The sequence below is a fragment of the Pleurodeles waltl genome, chromosome 8 (assembly GCF_031143425.1).
Source record: "Pleurodeles waltl isolate 20211129_DDA chromosome 8, aPleWal1.hap1.20221129, whole genome shotgun sequence".
In the NCBI taxonomy this organism is placed as follows: Eukaryota; Metazoa; Chordata; class Amphibia; order Caudata; family Salamandridae; genus Pleurodeles; species Pleurodeles waltl.
Genome location: NC_090447.1, coordinates 532422528 through 532437390, shown reverse-complemented (window position 1 = coordinate 532437390; position 14863 = coordinate 532422528). Strand labels below are relative to the sequence as shown.

General features: G+C 45.4%; 1 protein-coding gene across 1 annotated transcript in view; it reads left to right on the top strand.

The window, feature by feature from the left end:
• The window catches only part of UGGT2 (UDP-glucose glycoprotein glucosyltransferase 2), a 1372316-nt gene that overhangs the window by 1111564 nt on the left and 245889 nt on the right, over nucleotides 1-14863 (top strand). Inside the window, exon 30 of the mRNA XM_069204567.1 lies at nucleotides 12457-12541. Coding sequence (XP_069060668.1) covers nucleotides 12457-12541 — 85 coding nt within the window. The remainder of the gene's footprint in view (nucleotides 1-12456; nucleotides 12542-14863) is intronic.

Here is a 14863-nt window from a genome sequence, read left to right as displayed (position 1 = left end):
TTAGCACCGACACAGGGGTAAACGCAGGGCTGCGCTGTATTCTTGTGAATACGGTGCAGCCCTGTGTTTCAAGACTGGCGCAGCACCAATGATTTTGGTGCAGCACCACGCTGTACCAGTTTCTTGTAAATCTGGCCCTTTATTTCACTGCATTAAATTGTCATTTTAGAGCACAGACTAGCCAGTTTCTTGGTGCTATAGGCGTGACCTCAAAGGCATGCTACAAATAACTGAGGTCCATTCACCTGGCCACGTAATCCGTTGAAAAACACATTGCAAACCATGTTGTACATGGCTGAGAAGTGCCCAGAACCGTCACCAGCATCCAGCACGTTTTGTCATGATCAGGAGCGACAAGCATCGGGAAAGGCAACAGGTTTAGTTTTAATGTGCCTACCTATGTATACCGCATTCGCGCATGGCTTTGTCTGCGTGCATTACCACATTACAGACAAGCATATTGGCTTTCACAATTCTTGATCATACTGGTTAGAGGGCAAGGGACCGGCCATGCCCTGTACCCACCACGCATAGCCATACTCGGAAGTTACCGCAGATAAAAAATTTTTGGCCCGAGAACATATCTAAAGTATATGGGCTGTGGACTTTGGGGGTACTGTGTTACCATAGCTACTCATAAATTGTGAAAGGATGTGTGTTTAAGTTTTTGGATTCATAAGTAGAACGTTATTTGGCTAAAGTTCACCAAGTCTCAAGGACCTTCTTCGGGGTACCTAGCAGAGGAAGCTGGAGCTAAAAATCAGAAATGCTTCCTAGCGCACCTGTCCCGCTTGGGGTGAGTTATTGATCCTCTTCGTGTTCTTTAATTACACTCTTTAAACCCCCCGGGGTGTCTCGGGCTCTGCTGCTGGCAGAGGTCGCCGCGTTGCGGTGGCTGGCGTCTCTCGAGCGGCGCTTCTCAGCTGGTGTCACTGTGAGACATTAGACTTGAGCCGAGCAGCTCAGCTGGTGACACATTAGTCTGATTTTGATCAGCACAAGGTCTGTGAAGAGGAACGTGGCGTTCAAGGGAGTAACAAGAATTGTTTAGTGGGCGGTTAGGAAAACTGCAGCTTATATTAAACAAGTAAAGTTGCGTCTCTACGTTGTGACCACCGCAGTTTAGAAGAAGTCAGTGTGAATTAATAGCGGTCAAACCGACCGATCGCCAAGACAAAATTCTCCAGGCACCCTAAACTTGTGAGGTAATGTAGGAGCATATACTAAAAGCGACTGAAAGCTTTGCACAATAGTGTAAAATATTCAAACATTTCAAGTGTTCATAATAACATTAACGTCTTCTCTGCCATGCCTCTCCCCCCACCCCCTCCCCCCTTGTGCCGATCCGTTTTTTTTTGGCTATTTGGGGTAGTTCTCACTTAGGCCCTCATAACTTTTTGTCCGCATAAGCTATCCAGGCCAAATTTGCATCCTTTTTTTAACAACTTCCTAGGGATTCTAACGGTACCCAGAGTTTGTACGTTCCCCTGGAGAAGACCAAGAAATTAGCTAAAATACAGCTAAAAAACAATTTGGGGGAAAAAATGGGAAAAAAGTGCTGCAAAAGAGAGCATGTGGTTTTCCCTGCATATGTTTTTTTCCCCTGTAATTGGCATCAACAAAGGGTTTGCGATACTAAAATCACCATCTTCCCAGCTTTCAAGAACAGGCAAACTTGAATCGGGGAAACCACATTTTTCAACCCCATTTTGGAATTTTACTGGGACATATCCCATTTTTACTATTTTTTGTGCTTTCAGCCTCCTTCCAGCTAGTGACAGAAATGGGTGTGAAAGCAATGGTGGATCCCGGACAGCTAAACATTGCTGAAAAGTAGACAAAATTCTGAATTCAGCACGCGGTCATTTGTGTAGATCCTTCAAAGTTTTCCTACAGAAAGTAACAGCTGAAATTTAAAAAAAGATTGAAATTGAGTTGAAAAAAACAGCCATTTCTGTCTACGTTTTCTTCTGTAACCTTTTCCAGCAATGGCAGATTTTTGAAAACAATTTACTGTTATGTCTGTTGGAATCTTCTGGTTGCGGGGATATATAGGGCTTGTAGGTTCATCAAGAACTCTAGGTACCCAGAGCCAATAAATGATCTGCACCTTGCATTGGGTTTTCATTGTATACCGGGTATACAGCAATTCATTTAGTAAAAAACGAGTGAAAAATCAGTATCAAGGAAACCTTTGTATTTCCAAAATGGGCATAAGATAAGGTGTTGAGAAGCAGTGGTTATTTGCACATCTCTGAATTCCAGGGTCCCCATACTTGCATGTGAATTACCGGACATTTCTCAAGCGGACTTCTTTTTTACACACTGTCTTACATTTGGAAGGAAAAAATGTAGAGAGACACGAGGGGCAATAACACTTGTTCTTCTATTCTGTATTCCCCCAAGTCTCCCGATAAAAATAGTACCTCACTTGTGTGGGTAGGCCTAGTGCCCGCAACAGGAAATGCCACAAAGCACAATGTGGAAGCATTACATTTTTCTAATGAAAACTGATCTGTTTTTTTGCAAAGTGCCTAGCTGTGGAATTTGGCTTCTAGCTCAGCCAGCACCTAGGGAAACCTAGCAAACCTGTGCATTTTTTAAAACTAGACACATAGGGGAATTCAGGATGGGGTGACTTGTGGGGCTCTCACTGGGTTCTGTTACCCACAATCCTTTGCAAACCTCAAAATGTGGCTAAAAAAGCAAATTTTCCTCACATTTCGGTGCTGCAAAGTTCTGGAATGTGAGGGGAGCCACAAACTTCTTCCACACAGCATTCCCCCACATCTCCCGATAAAAGTGGGACCTCACTTGTGTGGGTAGGCCTAGGGCCCGCAACAGGGAAGTGTCCAAAACACAACATGGACACATCAAAATTATTACAAAACTTCCTGTTTTTGCAAGGGGGGACACCTGCGTTTTTGATCCTGGGCTCAGCAGCCATCTAAGGAAACCTGCAAAACCCAGACATTTTTGAAAACTAGACACCCGAGGGAGTCTAGGAAGGAGTGACTTGTGTTGATCCCCCAGTGTTTTCTTACCCAGAATCCTCAGCAAACCTAATTTTAGCTAAAAAGAAAATCACATTTTCCTCACATTTCTGTGTGCGATCACCACCACAGTACAAATTTCCTACCACCCAATGTTCCCCTCGGTCTCCCGATAAAAATTATACCTCACTTGTGTAGGTTGGCCAAGTGCCTGTGACAGGGATGGGCTAAAAACGTGGGGCAGAATTTTTATCGGTATAGATGCAACAATGCTGGGTGGTAGGAATATTGTGGATTCCAGAAGATTCCATCTAAAAAATGTAAGGAAATGCGTGATTTCAAGCAAAGTTGGAAGTTTGCAGGGCATTGTGGGTAAGAAAATGGTGTGGGGGCAGGTGAAGCACATCCCCTGGACTCACCCTGATGTTTAGTTCTCAAGTGGGTCTTGGTCTGGTAGACTTTTCTAGGTGCCAGCGTCCCAAAGTCCAAAAAGTGCAGCCACTCACCATTCCCAGTGGGACGATATGGAAGCTAGCCAAGCTGTTGTGGCCCACATGTAAAATCAAAATCCAAAATAACCAAATATTCTCTTGCTTGCTGTTGGGATAAGATCCTTTAGTTTGCAGGGGGGGTTGAAAGACTATTACCCCCTTCAGTTGGGGTGGGGGACCTAACCATGTACATACGTGTTGGCAGCCCCCACCCCTCTATTTTTTTTTTAATTCCCTGGCATCTAGTATGCTTTCTGCCCCCCTTGGGTAGTGGATCTGGGGTAATTGCCCCATCCGCCCACTGATGGGCAGAACAACATTGTCCCCTTTTATTTCGGGTGGGGGTATGGCCGTACCCCACCCTCTTTTCTTTTAAGAAAAACATCCCTGGTGTCTAGTGGGCTTTCTGCCCCAAGAGGGCAGATATGGCCATCAATAATGTGCCAAGATGGGGAGCGACCCTTGCCCAAGAGGCCACCCACCCAAACAAAAGACACACACACTAATCCATGGTGCCTAAGTGGTTTCTGACCCCTTGGGGGCAGATGGGCCTAATAGGAATAGGCCGATGTTCACAGTAATGTGCCCCCATAGGGAGCGACCCTTGCCCAAGGGGCCCCCCCTCCAAAACAAAACACACACACTCCTCGATCCCTGGTGCCTAAGTGGTTTCTGCCCCCCTATTAAAAATAGGCCCATCTGCCCCCAAGTGGGTCAGAAATGACCAACAGTAATGTGCCCTACGGGGAGCGACCCTTGCCCAAGGAGCCGCCCCCAAAAAAGCACACACACCAATCCCTGGTGCCTAAGTGGTTTCTGCACCCATTGAGGGCAGAAGGACCTAATAGAAATAAGTCGATCTGCCCCCAGGGGGGACAGAAATGGCCAAAAATAATATGCCTCCATGAGGAACGGCCCTTGCCCCTCATGTAAAAAAATAACAATAAAAAAAAAACTGGTGTCTAGTGGTTTCTGCCCCCTGTGGGGGTAATAAAAATAGGCTGATCAATAGCCTGAAATAATGTTGCCCCCTAGGGGAGCGACCCTTGCCAAAGGGGCCGCTCCCCTCCTGTTAAAAAAAGTAAATGATCCCTAGTGTCTAGAAGTTTCTGCTTCCCTTGTGGGCAGATGGGCCAAATTAATATAGGCCAATCTGCCCCCAAGGGGGACAGAAATGGCCAAAACAAAATGCCCCCCTTGGGGAGTGACCCTTGCCCAAGGGGCCGCTCCCCTTATTTGTTTTCCTAAGGTAAACAAAACTCCTGGGGTCTAGTGGGCATTCCTGCGGCACGATCGCTACGCGATTGTGCTGCAGGAATGCTCAGAGAGACTTGAAAGGAAAAGCCTTTCCTTTCCTTTCACGGCTCTCTGACCTCCCCTTTCCCCTGTCCCGAGGAGAAACTAATCAGTTTCTCCTCAGGTCGCGTGGAAGCGACCTCTAATGAGGTCAGCACGCGATTGCGCCCTGATGTCATCAGATGTCACTGTGGGAGGGGTCGGGCGGGGGGTGGCAGGGGAAGCAATTCCCCTGCCATCCCTGCCCAGGAGTGTGGGTGGGAGGCCCACAGGAGGAGCACTAGCGCTCCCCTTGTGGGCTAGGTGCAGGACATAACGGTTACGTCCTTGGCACAGCGACGCTGCAGCCAAGGACATAACTGTTCCGTCCATGGCACTGAAGGGGTTAAATAATGTAGTTAATAATAAAACATTAAAAACTTACAAAAATATGATCCACCTTGCAAGAATTTGAAAACTACTCTTAAGACCGAAGGCCTGAATTAAATCATAGAGTGGAGATTTTTTTTTTCACTTCTCCACGTCGCCTTAATAGAGGAGTACCTGTTCTCCTCATTTAGAGATGTCTGCTGGCCTGTGGACATCTCTACCCATTGTAGGGAACCATGGTGGTGGTCAACATGTTAAAAGTTTAACTGGCTCTGTCAAACATGACGGCTGCCCATCAACTTTTAACAGGTGTTTGCTTTTTTAAATCCAAAAAACGCAAAAACTAAAGATCCCCGCACCATAGGAGTTGTCTCCTATGGTCTTGGGGACGTTATTTGAATTTTTTTGACTGTCCCTCCCTACCATGTTTTACCTGGCAGTGAAGAACAGTAAAAAAACATATAACACTGTCCGCTCTAAATCAGGTGAACAGTGTTGTATGTAAACCTCCAACAGCCTGTATTCCCTCAGGCCGTTGGAGGAGTAAATCAAAGTAAAAGCCTGTGGGCTCCATCTTTGACATATGTAAATCGGGCAGGCAGAACAAGGGTTTGGCAGACAGGATACTTTGTCGCAGTTGCAACAGAAAATCCTCTCCATCTAACTCTAAACTTGTCTCCTAGTCTTTCATTATACAAATATCGATGAAAATTTCAAACTTGTATAATGTGAAAGCACTAATGAACTACTATAAATTATCAACACATTTCGATGATGCAAAAGGTTCATCGCCTTCAGTTTACCATACATATAAGATCTTCCAATTTCTGATGGTTATTTCAATCTGCAGATTCTTCAACTTTCTAATATCTCCAGGCATCAGTCTAGATTTGGAATACGCGAAAAGCAGAGCTCCTGCGTGCCAGTAGGTGCATAATGTGGCTTCACGTCAGCTTTGTTCCACTCTAGAAGTGACATAATGAGTCGCATATAAGCTCCACCCAGTCGTTCTGATGTCATTTGCTTTCTTTCTGCGCCTTCAGAAGCAGATCCAGAGCTACGATCCTTCTTCATTCTGTGAAGAGATTTTTTTTTCCAAACTTTTTCCACTGTACGAAGGAACATGTCACACCCTTAAAACTATAGGTTTAATTCTTGTAGGGACTATCACAAAAATATGTCTGTGACTGATCCCACGGGGTATGCTTCTGGTGGTTTGGTTTGGCACACATCTCCAAGGCCTGTGATGACTGTGCCTAGATAAATCCAAAAACCATTGGAGAATACAAAGCAATTCTCTGTGTGGCAAGCACCGCAGGACTCCATGAAGGCCCACACCAGGTCAAAGTCAAGAGTGCAGACCCACTCCTGTTCCTGAAGTCACTCAAGTGGCAGATCTTTGTCACAGATTAAGTCGTTGACTGAGTCCAAGAAGAAATGTAAGACGTCCAAGCAGGACTCAGTCCCTCCCCACCAGTTTTATTCTGCAGAGAAGGAACAAGGCTTAATCACACCTTACAGTCTTCTTCCCATTTCAATGAGGAGACGATTCCATCCTTAGTCCTGAAGCAACTTGTGTTCCCAGGTCTGTCAGTGACATTGCAGCAGGTTGAAGCCTTTCAAGGGGCCATGCTGCACATGTTTGGCATGCTTCTTGCCCTCTCTGGTTCACCTTCAGGCCCTAAGGATTCAAAAGGACCTCAAGTCGGAATACTGTTGACAGATCCATCCATGGCGCTATCTATGCCCCTTGAATCTACTTCAGGTTCCGCACTGACATCGGTGTGACTTCAGGTCCAACGGCAAAATGTGTCTGTCCTTTGAAAGTCGATGCTGACTCTGCGGGCACCAGAGGAGGAGCCACAACCCATTGTTGTGTCTGACTCCAAGCTGTCTTTGTTTTGACTTTAACTGAGACTGCACCCAGATCTTGACGTGGCACAGGTAACACCCAATCCATCTGATTCAAACACTACTCTACCTCCGCACAGCTATGCACAAACTCTACACAAATGTTTTGACTCCAGCTCCCACCAGTGCCAACCATATGAAGATGACATTGGAGATGATGCGTAAGAGCTTGCCCCACCTTATGAGGGCAATTGATAGACCAACAAGTTGCCAGTGGGTTCGACAAGTCGTCCGATACTGAGTTGGTTTCTTCCCTTGGACCAGCATGGAAGAAAGTACATCAACTGCACTATTATTACAAGGGCTGCTGAGTTATTTGACCTCCACCTCCCAACAAGTAAAAACAAATGTACCTACAGAGGTCCTTCAGCCTAGCCAGGCACCAACTGAACCTCTCCTGCCTTTTAACGAGGCCCTCACTGACACGTTATTGGGTACTTGGACTAAATCATTCTGTGGCTCCCGGACACCGAACAAGTTGCCCATTGCCGTAGACTAGTTCCAGGCTACCAGGATTTCCTAACTCAGCCTCCAACTCCTGAGCGTTTTGTATTGCAGATGTCCACCAACAGTGTGAACCCTAAGGCCTTCCAACTCCTCCTCCTGATAGTAATGTATAGAAACCTTTGGCAAACAAATGTTTTCCTTGGTAAGCCTTGTCTTGAGATCGGGCATTGGCTTGTTTGGATTCCATACCCATGTGCTGTGGAACTTAGTTGGAGAGATCTTGCCAACTGTCTCAGACGACTTAGGAGCTTCTTTGGCCTAAATTATTGAAAATGTTCGAGAGGGGACCAAGATAGTCATCCCCATGGCCTGTCTAGGAAAGGCTATAGGAATGAGCATGGTGCTCTGTCACCACGCGTGGATGAGGTCCACAGGTTTCTGTGGGGATGTCCAGGCATCCTGGATGGACCTGCACTATGACAGCTCCCTCCTGTTCTATGACTAGGTGGAGTTGAACCTGGAGCATTTTAGGGAATGCCAGGTTCATGGCACGTTCTTTGGGCTTTTCAACATTTATACTCTTTTAAGGGATATGACAGGGGCTTGGCGTATCAACCCCATATCCCTTATTGGGCCCCACAGCCTGCACAACAGGCCCTGCTGCACTTCTGCGGTTGGGACTCAGGGCCCAACAAACAATGACCTGACCATCAGTGGCAGCATACATCCTGCAGCAAAGTTTAAAACCTCCTTAGTACACCTTTAGTGGTCCACCGCCATCCGGTAGGAGGTGACAAAGCATTACGTACGACAGGTGGAGCCTTCAGATTGTCCTACGGGGCAACACCCTGCCGTTCCTTTTCAACCCACTGCACCTGCCACCTACACCAGAGCAGCTTTCAGAGGAACATCTGTCTGTTTTGTATCAGGAGGTGCAGGCTCTTTTGACCAAAGGAGCCATAGATAGGGTATTGGGCCTCAGAAGTAGGGACTGTATATTACTCCTGCTACTTCCATGTGCCGAATAAGGACAGAGGCCTTTGCCCTATTGTGGACTTTGCCATCTCAGTATCTTTTTACACAAGTAAAAATTAATGATGCTCATGAGGGCCTAGGTTCTTTCTGACTTGGAGACTGAGTGGTGGCTTCAGGTTAACAGGCACTACCTGATGTGCCACAGGCACTTTTAGTTTGCCCTGCTCCCATTTGGGCTCACAAGTGCCTCCTTTGGTGTTCACAAAGGTGATTGATCCCAAGGGTCTCCGCCCATCTTTGGAGCTTAGGGGGTACCAGTCTCTTCCTACTTCGAAGACTGGTTGCTGAAGGCGGGCTTGTCACAGTCAGTCGTGGTCAACCTCCAGTTGATGGCGAACCTCTTGACATTTTTGCGGTTCTCACTTAATCTGCCAAAGAACACCTGATTCCTTTGCAGAAGCTCCCCTTCATCAGAGCAATCCAGAATATAGTGCACTTTCTGGCCTATCCTCTAGGCGAGCAAATTAAGGACTTTCGGGCTATAAACCTAATGTTTCATTCACTGTCCTGGGCAGGACCGGCTTTAGTGCTGATGACATCTGGTGCAACAATCTTTTTTGGCGCCCACCCCATTACCTCTTACTGGGATCCCCTCACTACCACAAAAAAAAAATCCCCCTCAGCTCTCCATAGCACTTCCCACACATATATTTTATTTGTTTTAAAGAGCTGGTAAAGGCCATCTTTAATAATCCACTCAGCTATCCTCATAAAATACAGATCTGTTCTTTGCAGCAAGCATCCTAACCCTTTGTGCTACTTTGTGGCATGTCAACACTGCAACTAGATAAAAATCCAATCTCTGTTTTTAGCAGGGACATTAATCACAAGAGTCATCTCGACATTTTTATTGCTGCCTGAAACCTTGACGCACAAGGAACTATGCAGCAGGCACTTCTATAATTCTTTATTGTAAATTAATGCAATACCACCACCTCACCCCACCCCCACTTTTGAGGTCAGTGCCCCTCTCCAGGTCAGCGCCCAGTGTGGCCGCAGTCATCATACCCCCTAAATCCAGCCCATGTCCTGGGTTTCAGTGTGTTTGGATTTAAGGCTTCTTGGCCTGCTAGCATCATGCACCTTGCTGGCTGGCCATGTCATATGACACATGGGAGCTCTGCAGTGGGATCTCAAATCTCAGAGGGCCCATCATCATGGGAACCTGTTAGACTCTGTCCAGGTGTCAGAGAAGACTACAAAAGATCTGCAGGGATGACTGCTAACTGCAGTGGGACCAGCGGCAGAACCCTCACCCTACCCTAACCAGAGTTGACAATGGTGAAACACACATCATTACCGGGTTGGGAAGGTCATGTGGGAGGGATAGAGATCAGAGGAGTCTGGTTCCCAGCTATGACCCTCCTCCACATTTATTTTCTGAAGTTGCCTGCAATTTGCTTAGCTTTAAAGGCTTTGCTGCCCATCATCAAGGAGAGGTGGGTTTGGGTTCTCCCGGCCAACACCACTGCCATCTAGTACTACAACAAGCAGGGGTCCTCTGCAGGGATGCCTTACCCTTCTAGAACTGGCTGAATTGTCAGATCATTTCCCTGGTGGTACACCACCTGGAAGGGTCTTTGAATACCAGGACAGAGGAACTCAGCAAATGACACATGGCAGATCAAGAATAGCAGTTGCACTCAGAGATGGCGCAGGGCGTCTTCCAGCAATGCGACTAACCCTGGCTTGATCTTTTTACTACTGCCGAGAATGTGCCAATGCTTTCATGCACAGGAGTTCCCAAGAAAGCTCGCCTTCGGAGATTGATTCCGCATGAAGGGGGTTCAGGGCATGTGCACTTTTCCGCAGCTACCTCTCCTACTCTGAATTCTAAAGATCAGGACAGACTGGGCCAAACTCATCCTAGTTGCTCCAGACAGAGACGAAAGAGTGTGGTCTCCTGAACTTCTGTGCTTGAGCATGTGTTCTCCAATCAGGCTGCCTCTTAGGGAGGACCTTCTGTCACAGCAGCAGGGCCGGGTCTTGCAACCAAGCCTTCCCAATTTGTACCTTCATGCATGGAGATTGAGCAGCAACAGTTTTTCCTTTGACCTCCCTCCGAAGTTGTTGATATCACCTTATCAGACAAGCACCCTTTCACAAAATCTATGTATGGTGGATGCTGGGATAAGTTTGTGGCTTGGTGTGGTAACCATTAGATGGATTCATTTCAGGTCAACCTATTGAATGTGATGTTATTTATTTTGTCTTTGGCCCATGGAGGACTTGCTGTGTGCACTGTTAAGTGTTATTTGTCAGCCTTCTTGATCTCTTTAAATTTGCCAGACCAGCTGTTCTTGTTGTGTTTCTTTAATGTTTTTCAACATATTTCCGCCTAAGCCCTTTATGATGCCACAGTGGGACTTAAATCTGGTTCTCACTTTTACTATATGTACCACTTTTGAACCAATGCACAGTTGTCCGTTGCCCCTCAGCTTATAAAACAGTCTTTCTAGTTGAAATACCATAAGCACACTGGGTGGGTGAGCTTTAAGCCCCCTCAGTCCAACCTCCTAATACCACCGTTTTTCCTGACAAACTGGTGTAAACGACTGGAGCAGCAGTCCTACCCAAGGTGGTGGCACGTGTTTCCATCAATCAAGCCATCACTCTTCGGACCCTCATCATTTAGCCTCCTCCCTCAAAAGAGGAAGAGAGATGCCATTGTTTTGGCATCAAACGATCATTAACCTTTTACGTCAGTCATACCAAGGAACATCAGGGGGACGATCAGCTTTGTGGGGGTACTCTGGTGCCAAGAAGGACAAGGCGGTGAGGGACACGAAGAAATGTGGGTGCCAATATTTTCCAGCTGTTGTTCACTACCTACTTATGAAGTAATATTCTACTCCTTGTTATCTCAAAAACGTTGCTAAAGGGTCTGTGTGTGTGTGTGTCTTCGATAAAAGGTGTATGCGTAGCATGGGATTCCATCAAGTCGGCATAACAAGGATAACGTTGCAAAGTGATTTTGTGCGACTCTCCTGAAAATGCTCAGTAAAAAGACATATTAACTATCCTAATTGCAGGACGTGTTTATAGTCGAACTGTGCTAGCCTCACCCCACAGAAAATTGTTGAAGCGGAAATGACGGAAGTAATCGAGAACATTTATTGCAGCCGTGCTCCACTGGAAGTGACAAAACTTACCATGCAATGATGTTGACAGTTTGAATTGGGCAATAAAGTATTTTATATGTTCCACGCCGCGCCTGTAAATGTATAGAACACATTGGACTGCTACCTGTCAGACGCAGGTAAGAAGTACAAGTGAGACTCGGGTTTGCAAGAGTGTGTGGAATGTCTGTGCAGCAGCAGTGTGAACAAACAGCGAGGTCGTCTAAGCAGAATGACTTCAATGACGGACACGACTGACAAAAGGTAAGTGACATCATACTTAATATCTGCTGGCTGGCAAGTGGCAGGGAGGCTGGCAGGGACGGAGGAAATGTAATAGTTTATCTCCTAGCCACTTCTCTCCCAGCATTTGCTAGATTGCTTTGACAGGGAAGTGTTCAAAATCATTTTGAGTGTTGCACTCCTCTGTGTAACAGATATCAGGCTGTGATAACAACCGCAGTTCATCCAACAGCAGAAAACCAAATATCCACTTATGTGCCTCAAGAACCTGCAGTGTCGTGGGACTACAATAGGACACTTGTATGTGGCCTGTTCGGAGCTCAGATTGTAGAGAATGTCTTATAACAGACTACTGTTCATTCGCTTTTTGTTTGGAAGAGGTGTCTGCTTTTATAAAGCCGGGTTAGGTAAGGAGGATTCTGGGAAACAGCTGTCAACGTAGAAAACGGGCTCAGGTAGTCTGTCAGTTTTGTTTTCATGTGCGCTCTGGTCGTGGGATTGAACTTCAGCGGTTGATGTCTGTGTTTCCTGTTTTTCCTCCTTTTTCCATAGGCACACTGGCACGGATTCAGAAGCAGAGCACCAAGACGTTGTCGTCGTGTTAAGCAGCTTTAAAAGCCAAATTATCAAAGTGCAGGTACTGTTTTTGAGTTCTTGCTGTCCACACACTGACCCTTGAAAAGTCTAAAAGACCCACAAGTGATGTCTTGTGAATAGCAATATATGTCTTTGAAGCTTGCGATTATCAACAATTATGTCAGCCCACAGATTTATAGATGTAAAATGTAGAAGTTAAGAATGTGTTTGTGTTTGATGCAGTAAATACTTCTTGCTTCAGCCTTGATTAACATTAAACACCGTAGACTTGCTCCGTGTGTATACATAGCACTTAGCATAAACATATGTTTCATAGTTTCCCTCATTTTACCACAAAACGTGCCCACTGAGCCTCTATAAGCTTTGTAGGGTCCACCATAAAAGTCATTTAAAAAGGAAAGAATAAGCAAAACTTCAGAAAATCCTTATTAGTTTTAGCGGTGAGGTTTGAATCTATAAATAGACTCATACACAGTGTATTGGTGCTTTTGGTTTACTATTGTACATTTTTGTTGCACTTGATAACATATATATTGCGCACCATCTCTCGCTCACGTGTTATTTTTAAACTGCATGAAAGGCATGTCTAGCTGCAAGGTGCCTCTTGGAAAAGCTCAATAGCCACATGCTGTTGATTCCCTGGGATTGCATGCTCAACAAAATGTAATTCCCATGTTAAGCCTTGGTGTACCATGATCTGGCTTAAAGTGGCAATTTCGGGAAAAGAAAACAGCGTGTGTGTATATCCAGTCTTGCATCTCCATTGTCCTCATCTACAAACAGTAGCGGTTTCTGAATGTCCCTTTCATGATGCCTGTCCGGCTTGGGGAATTTATTGTGACATTATTCAGCAGATGGCCCCTTTAAAGCACTTTATTACCTATATTAAATGCTGTTGGTCTGCTATAAGATATCTAGGCGTCAGTCATAGTTCCCCATGAATCCCCACTTTTGTAGTAGAGCCACGTAGTTGCCGAATTCTTTAAATAGGCTTTATTGCTCCCTTGTCCAGTTCCTTATTTATAATATCAAAACTTCAGATGCACCAGACAACAGAATTGAATTCACTTACATTTTAAATGCAGTTAATACTTCTGTTACCAGTGCTTAATCTTAGCTGGTGGTTTCTGGGGCTCGACACCGACACTTAGGGGGTTATTCTAACTTTGGAGGAGGTGTTAATCCGTCCCAAAAGTGACGGAAAAGTGACGGATTTACCACCAGCCGTATTACGAGTCCATTATATCCTATGGAACTCGTAATACGGCTGGTGGTATATCCGTCACTTTACCGTCACTTTTGTGACGGATTAACACTCCTCCAAAGTTAGAATAACCCCCTTAATTCTCAACGCCAGCGATTATGACAGGCCACCACATGGAGGTGCTGTCTATCTAATTTTGAAGTGCGCACACCAGAGTTTATTAAATCAGCATACATTAAAATGAATAATACCGACCACCCATCCCATTCTGAAAGCTTTGGTTGGCCTGGAACAGTCTGAATTGTCACACTTGTACGAGTGTGATGGTTAGCAGTTGTGTTGATACTGTCATTGCAGCGCTGGCAGGGGCAAAGAATGCTGCAAGCTGCAGTGGCGTCCTGGAGAGGGTCCTCGCACTTAAAGTTTTACAAATTAAACACTGCCTTTTACCCTTCCGCCTTAAAGTTGATTAAAGCATCTGAGGGCAACAGCAATACATGCACACCAGATTTTTACATTTCAGAATGTGATGCTCCTTAGCTAGCGAGTCATCTGTCAGAGTACCCCAATATTGATAATCTTTGGCCTGCTTATTTTGTTTGTTTTTTATGTACCAGGAAAGCTTTGTTTTACTTTTGTGGATGAAAACCTTAACCTTAGTTTTGGTCAAATTATTTGACTGAATATTCTTCTGATTAAAGGTCTTTAAGTTCCTCAGTAATCTCTGATGCCCATATGTGTAGTGGCTACAAGGACTAAATCATCTTCATAAGTTAAGCTTCGTTCTCAAACATTGCTTGATTTTAGTTGGTGACTATCCATCCATTCTAATACCTTTCATGGATCTGTCAACGGGACGGAATCTGGACCTTGCTTTAGCCCATTTTAGCTTGTGATCGAGAGCCATTACTTAACTTTACCCTCACTCAGGAATCTTTGCTAAGGTTAAATATTAGAATCAAAAGTACCTTTCGAATGCCTCACAATTGCTACTTTGCCCACAGCTGCCTCGATCTCCTCAAGGAAAGCCCGAACTATAGTCTAAAAAGCATGCATATAGCCTGCCATTACTTTCTGTTTTTTAAAGCTAACAATAAAAGACAGATACCATTGTAGTTTACTGAACATTTCTTTTGAAGAACCATTTGTGAGCAGTCT